The 7928-nt window shown below is 38.5% G+C and overlaps 1 protein-coding gene across 1 annotated transcript in view; it reads left to right on the top strand.

Annotated features, from left to right (window-relative positions):
- Nucleotides 1-5902: 5902 nt before the first annotated feature.
- The window catches only part of LOC140937888 (uncharacterized), a 4229-nt gene continuing 2203 nt past the window's right edge, over nt 5903-7928 (top strand). Inside the window, exons 1-4 of the mRNA XM_073387460.1 lie at nt 5903-5981; nt 6677-6954; nt 7040-7154; nt 7868-7910. Coding sequence (XP_073243561.1) covers nt 5903-5981; nt 6677-6954; nt 7040-7154; nt 7868-7910 — 515 coding nt within the window. The remainder of the gene's footprint in view (nt 5982-6676; nt 6955-7039; nt 7155-7867; nt 7911-7928) is intronic.

The following is a 7928-nucleotide window of genomic DNA, read 5'->3' as shown; positions in this document are numbered from 1 at the left end:
TCCAAAAAATAACGGGCTGTTAGACTGTAAATCACTTAAATAACTAACCAACGTGAAAAACAAGAGCACAAAATAACCAGTACTCAAATTTCTCTATTTCTACAGTCTACTGATAAACATTGCACTTTCTTCTGTTTTAGGACGTGTTTCTCAAGTTGGACATCTGAAGAAATGCCTGCGTGTTACGATACAGCTAAAGTGAAGATGTAGCGATCAAGATGAAATACTTTAGAAAATTAATCTAACAATTTTTTTTTCCAGTAATATAAAAGCTAAATAAAACTTTGTAGAATTCTGCTACAGTAGCAGTCAACATTTTCGAAGGAGGACTTTCCTTCTTACGGAAACAACTGCTACTGGGCAACAATGGCTTTTTTTTGTGTGTTCTGAAATTATTAAGGATAGGTCTATTCAAAATATCTTTAATGTTAATCTTCGTGTTCCTAAACACTTAAATGACTGTAATGAACACTCTCGCCATTTTTCGGGGGTACTCGTTGACTACTTTGGCTTGCGTTAATCTTCATATACTAGACCTACCATAACTTCGAACACGCGCTATGGTAAACGCTTACAGTAATGCCTTTACAAAATTGCGTTCATTGAAATGAACACTGTCCCCATCTTTCGGGGATACTTTCGGCAACTTTTGACCACTATCTTTGACTTCTTCGGCCTGCGTTAAGTCTTCATGTTTACTTACCATTTCTACGAACCGGCGCTATCGTAAATGGCTATATGCCTTTGTCAAAATGAATACTCTTGCCATCCTTCGGGGTACTTTCGGTAACTTTCGACCACTATCATTGACTACTTCGACTTGCGTCAGTCTTCATAGAACCTTATGAGTACCATTACTTCGAACGCGCGCTATCGCCAACTTGTGAACACTAAAATGTTAATGAACACCCTTCGGGGTACTTTCGGTAACTTTCGACCAGTATCGTTGACTACTTCGACTTGCATCAATCTTCATAGAGACTTATACCATTACTTGGAACGCGCGCTATCGCCAACTTGTGAACACTAAAATGTTAATGAACACCCTTCGGGGTACTTTCGGTAACTTTCGACCAGTATCGTTGACTACTTCGACTTGCATCAATCTTCATAGAGACTTATACCATTACTTGGAACGCGCGCTATCGCCAACTTGTGAACACTATAATGTTAATGAACACCCTCGCAATCCTTCGGGGTACTTTCGGTAACTTTCGACCACTATCATTGACTACTTCGGCTTGCGTCAGTCTTCATAGAGACTTATACCATTACTTGGAACGCGCGCTATCGCCAACTTGTGAACACTATAATGTTAATGAGCACCCTCGCAATCCTTCAGGGTACTTTCGGTAACTTTCGACCACTATTGTTGACTACTTCGGCTTGCGTTAATATTCATTATAAACTTACTACTGATTACTTCGAACGCGCGCTATAGCAAACATTTAAATGTCTTTGCGAGCTTCGCGCAAAACCGGCCTCCTGTAAATCTAAAAAGGGCCTCTAGCTGTCGCCATAATGTTTTAAACCAAATTTATACCGACTTGTTTAAAGGTGTATCTTCTTTTTAACACTATGTATTTACATGAATGTTTTTGCGCTCTTGTTAACATTCCGTCGCCGTTATCAATTATTTTATGCTTTGTTGTGTATAGAGTGCTTTAGTAACCTTTATTTCCATAACTAATACGCTTTCGATCGCGTCATTCCGTACACTTGGCGAACGTGCATCAACTTCGTTAACTTCACGTAGTGTTACCCGATCTTGTAACTTTTCATTCTCGATCCTCAACTGTGGTCTCGGTTGCCTTGAGGGTAGAGGGTAGAGATTTGCTTTGCGTTTAAAGCTAAGAGAATGAGATTTGGTTAATGTATATAACGTTATACATAATAAGCCCAATATGTAATGTAAAGGAGTTGATAATGGATAAGCCACATAAAGAATGTGGAATAGTGGGTTGTAAGCTATTGCTTCTATAAATTTATACCAAGCTGCAACTGTTCAGTTAATCAAGGGATTGACTTTTAAAGAAACTGCAGTGATAAACTGGTGGGAAAATTAAATAACAATTGTTTTAATCTGAATTTAAGCTTGTAAAATAATTTTACCGCAGTAATGAGAATTAAAAGGTTGCTTCTCGAGCGCTATCCATTTTGTGCCCGCAGGTAGCTGAGAAATAGATGATTCACTCGATTGAAGCTTATTTTTCTGGTTTGCTTTCGAACCACAAAGGGTTTATGCGGTTTTAATTCAGTAGCTCCTCTAGATCTCGTTACTATCGAATTTCGCGTAAAAATGCCTTTACAAAATTGCGTTCAGTGAAATGAACACTGTCCCCATCTTTCGGGGTTACTTTCGACAACTTTTGACCACTATCGTTGACTTCTTCGGCCTGCGTTAAATCTTCATGTTTACTTGCCATTTCAAAGAACCGGCGCTATCGTAAACTCTCGCCATCTTTCGGGGGTACTTTAGGTAACTTTCGACCACTATCATTGACTACCTCGACTGGCGTCAATCTTCATAGAGACTTATACCATTACTTGGAACGCGCGCTATCGCCAACTTGTGAATGAACACCCTCGCAATCCTTCGGGGTACTTTCGGTAACTTTCGACCACTATCATTGACTACTTCGGCTTGCGTTAATCTTCATTATAAACTTACTACTGATTACTTCGAACGCGCGCTATAGCAAACATTTAAATGTCTTTGCGAGCTTCGCGCAAAACTGACCTCCTAAAAATCTAAAAACGGAATGTAGCTGTCACCATGATGTTGTAAACCAAATTTATACCGACTTGTTTAAAGGTGTATCTTCGTTTTAACACTAAGTATTCACATGAATGTTTTTGCGCTCTTGTTAACCTTCCGTCGCCGTTATCAATTATTTTATGCTTTGTTATGTATAGAGTGCTTTAGTAACCTTTATTTCCATGACTAATACGCTTTCGATCGCGCGATTCCGTACACTTGCCGAACGTGCATCAACTTCGTTAACTCCACGTAGTGTTACCCGATCTTGTAACTTTTCATTCTCGATCCTCAACTGTGGTCTCGGTTGCCTTGAGGGTAGAGGGTAGAGATTTGCTTTGCGTTTAACGTGAATGGTATTTGGTTAATGTATATAACGTTATACATAATAAGCCCAATATGTAATATAAAGGAGTTGATAATGGATAAGCCACATAAAGAATGTGGAATAGTGGGTTGTAAGCTATTGATTCTATAAATTTATACCAAGCTGCAACTGTTGAGTTAATCAAGGGATTGACTTTTAAAGAAACTGTAGTGATAAACTGGTGAGAAAATTAAATAACAATTGTTTTAATCTGAATTTAAGCTTGTAAAATAATTTTACCACAGTAATGAGAATTAAAAGGTTGCTTCTCGAGCGCTATCCATTTTTTGCCCGCAGGAGTCTAAGAAAAAAAGAAAGAAACTGATAGAGCTGAGAAATAGATGGTTCACTCGATTGAAGCTTATTATTCTGGTTTGCTTTCGAACCACAATGGCTTTATGCGGTTTTATAATTCAATGGCTTCTCTAGATCTCGTTACTATCGAATTTCGCGTCCGCTCACTGGCGTCTTCTTCGGCCTTCATGTTCGCTCCACCAGATCCAGTTCGCCTCGAAAGCAATGCAAGCGCATGGAATTCTTATGACATGCAGTTACAATATTTTAATATTAACTCCCAACGGTTTAACTCCAGATTAGGCAGCTGGCAATCAGCATCTTGTTTTTTCTCGTTATTAAAGTATCGTTGCTTGTCTCAGTCTTCTTATTTCCTTATTTCCTTGGAAATCATCCCAAACAATGCACGTTCTTAAAGGGGGAGGTAAGGGGGAGGTTTTTGATAAACGCTGTCTGAAGTGTTTATCTGAATTTCTTCAAAAAAATTAACATCATTTTAAATTTATTGCAAAGTAGATATAACTCGGTTAAGTCGACAACCTGTATTTAATATTATCTATCCAATACTGTGTATTTAACAATTCCTGTCTTAAATTGTAATAAAATCAAAATTGTAATGAGTGTGTTAGCGTAAGTAATACTTTGTCTAATAACGTATTAGTTTGTGTAATGGGTACTAAGCTGTTACATCGCGCGCGATTTAAATTCAACGGCGATTTCACATAGTACAATATGTAATTCTGAAGATGACAAATGTACCATCAAAAAATGTTTGGTAAATTAAAGAAAGTTGTTTTGTTTATGCGACTATCGAAATTTTTGGGTCTGAAATAGGGTAAAGGTTTGTCCTGTCTACAGCTTTCTCTACTAGAACCAAGGTCGTCTCTTTTACTGTTCATCTTTTAAGAATGGTTTGAAATAGGAAGATGTGCCACTAGCCCACCCAAATTTCCTATCGTATCCCTCCACGTATCATCTCTAGCTGAAAGATGAGGCATTTTAATTTCCTACTAGCCTACGAGCAGACTCACTTGTGAAATTTCGGGGAAATTCCCTCCCCATTATTTTACTCGCCCATTTCCTCGCCTTATTATTCTCCCCGGCTGACGCTGCCTGTCGTCTCCACGGCAAACATTTTCCCCGAAATCGCACCACAGGTGGCCCAAGCGTAATATGGTCCACCTGTGGCGTAATACGAGAGTTTGTATGGGAAAAATAGAGTTTGAAACTTACATGAAATAAATGAAGTAAAAGCGATAAAAGCTATCAATAAAGTGTAAATATTGTTACCTGGAGTCGTTGTCTTTGTTTTTACGAAGTTTCAGCGCGATTTGAGTACTTTTACATCATCTGACCTGACAATGTAATAATAAGAGACAATATTTACACTTTATTGATAACTTTTATCGCTTTTACTTCTTATTTCATCTAAGTTTCAAACTCTATTTTTCCCATACAAACTCTCATATTACGCCACAGGTGGCCCATATTACGCTTGGGCCACCTGTGATCGCTCGAGTGAGCCTGCTCGAGGGCTATATATTTTTCCCACAAGCCACCTTTAAACCTACCAACGTTATTTGTCTGTTGAAATCAGACAGTGTGCTTTCCACTTCCATTTTGCAGGGTCCTTACTTCATTTTTTCCCTCTTATTTTTCACATAACTTCTTTCTAGTCGAAAAATTTCACCCACATTAGATACAATCTTATCAGAATACACGGCCACTGTCAAAGCAACAACGATTTCGTACAATCATCGCTTCTTGGTAGCAAAGAACAATATCGATTCCCATCGATTTTCCTCCCCGTCTCTAATGCATAGAAATTCCGAGACAATGCTGTTTTCTAAGGAAACTGGCGATTTTTAAAACTCTAAACTACGACCTTTTTTTCAATAATTACAGCAAAAAGATAACCATCACATATTGTTATTTATTATATGGAGGAGAGTGTTTTACCGGGAACTAAACCACTCGTAGATTCCATAACCACTTCATCCGGGACCCGAGTGGCGTATTTTCCGTATGTCACCTTTGTGAGTGTCGTATCGTTCAATGACGTCACGATTCCCGCCTTTTGCTTTTGTTGAATTGGTTTCTCCATATAATAAAAAGAACATTACACGTTGGCTCGAAGATATGAATTTTATGTTCTCGTGGCAAGAACAATATCTCACGAGTGAGCAAAGCGAACGAGTGAGATATTGTTCTTGCCACTCGAACATAAAATTCATATCTTCTCGCCACCGTGTAATATCCTCTATATTTTTTTATTACGTACCTGTTAAGATTTTGCAAGCAAGGTTTGACTAGGTTGGAAACTAATGATATTAAGGGTTGGCGAAATTGACGAAGGTCGGTTGAGCTGCCATTGGCTGGTGCTGACAAAAAATTGTTTTTAACATTTGAAAACAAACCACTCTCCAGCAGAGTCTTGGTCTAAGATAAATGTAATATCAAAAATGTAACTTTAGACGCCGGCCATGTGTTCTTCATTATTCACTTGGTTTCTTCTTTTCAAAGTTTTACTGTCAGTACTTGCTGAGACAGCTTATACACAAGGTCAGTTTTGCTTGATTATCTCAGTTCCTATTATTGTTATGAAGTTGTTATTTTTCAGGCATTTTTAACGGCCACAACAAGTTTGTGTCAGTAACTTTTCAGTTTTTTGTATTCTGTGTAGTGCACAACAAAACTAGGCAATACATCGGATAACAAAAGGAGTCTAAAGGCGTCTAAGAACAAACATTATTAAACTATTTTCAGTCGATATTCATGATAAAAGTGATACCTAGAAACCGAATTTGATTCAAGAGATGCGTGATATTTAAGCTAATAAATTCTCCGAGTGATTTTTGCTTCGAAAGTATACCGAATAGAACAAAGGGGCTTTTGATTATGGTTTTCATACACGTACCATACTGGAGCCCAAAAAAGATTCTTTTTGCTGGTTGTATTGCCCCTTTTCTTTGTCGCTCAAATTGAAATAACAAATCTGAAAACACAATTTTTTAATAACGTGGTTTTCTTTGCTAAATTAAATTGAATTAATTTTATAAAAATTTTAGGAATTAATTTTAAAAATCTTGTCCTGGTGTTTTTAAGTGTCCACAAAACACTAATATTAACTTCTTTTTAGATTTAAAACATTTTGCGCTATAAAGGCGTTTTTGCTTTGAAAATATATTTTAATAACTTTCAGCGTTTTCGATACTCTGCTGTTTTTCGAATTTTTTTGAATACTGTCCTTTCTACAGGTTTGGACTCCGGGTTTCGCCAAGATTTTTTCATGCAAGACGATCATCACTATCTAAATGTTCCTAGACTTGAAACATTCACTGTCTCCGACAAGCTTGCCTGCAACATTAATTGCTTGAGAAATCCTTCTTGCATGTCTGTTAATCTGGCCGCCATCGAAACTGCAGCCGATGAAAAGATTTGGTGCGAGTTGTTGTCCTCTGAAAAGAACAGCAACCCCGAGAAGTATAAAAGAAACAAGACCTCCCATCATTTAAGTTCCTTCTTGAAGGTAGTTGTAAATTCAGTGATAATCTACTCTAAATAACTGATCTGTTTTTGTAGAAAATGTTCGATGATATTTCGAAATATTACTATTTCAGACCTCTTGCGTTTCCTCGCCGTGCCGCAATGGAGCTACGTGTGTGTCAAGCTTCAACCATCACACTTTTTATTGCAATTGCAGAGAAGGTTTTGTTGGAGTATCTTGCGAAGTAGGTAATAAACGTTAAGTTACGCTTTTGTGAAAAAAAAAACACACACACACAGTTTGCACGGTCGGCACATCCTGCAAAAGTCTGCGTAGTCTTTGCAGTCAAAACAGTCCGCTTCATAGTCTCCAGTCTGGACAGTCTTCGCAGTCTGAACAATCAACAGTCTTCGTTGTCTGCAGTCTGGGCAGTCTGTGGTCTGCACAGGCTGCGCAGTCTGCCGTCCGGATAGTCTGCACAGTTTGGACAGTCTGTAAGGTCTGCAAAGTCTGCAGTCTGAACAGGCTGCAGTCTAGCGATGCGAAGTCTGCACAGCCTACACTCTGCAGTCTGCACAATCAGGACAGTCTGCAGTGTCTGCACAGTCTGCAATCAGCAGCCTGCGTTTCTGCATGACCGCGACTCAGTCGATTATCCGCGATGTTATTTGACAAGAAAGACAAACTTGAAATTGTCCAGTTTGTTCCTTATCAGTAACTCGAGCTTGTGTGCTAATTTCGAATCGCGCTCAGCAATAATGTAGCGAGAGAACTAAGTTTTCCGGCCTCGGTTCCCTTTTCAATTTTGTGGGGTACTGTGTGTAACGATCGCGAACCGACGAACTGCCTAGCCAGTGTGAACAGCATGCCGACTGGGATTGCGAAGATCGTCTCCTATTATCTTAGATGAGGAAACTGAACCGATTCAAAGAGGAAAAATGGATTGTTATTTCTTTTTCAGCTATAAAGTCATGTCAAGACTTGTATCATTTTGAGCCACAAAAGTAGGTAACATGATCAAC

This window comes from Porites lutea, chromosome 5, assembly GCF_958299795.1.
Source record: "Porites lutea chromosome 5, jaPorLute2.1, whole genome shotgun sequence".
In the NCBI taxonomy this organism is placed as follows: Eukaryota; Metazoa; Cnidaria; class Anthozoa; order Scleractinia; family Poritidae; genus Porites; species Porites lutea.
This window is presented reverse-complemented; position numbering and strand designations above follow the sequence as displayed.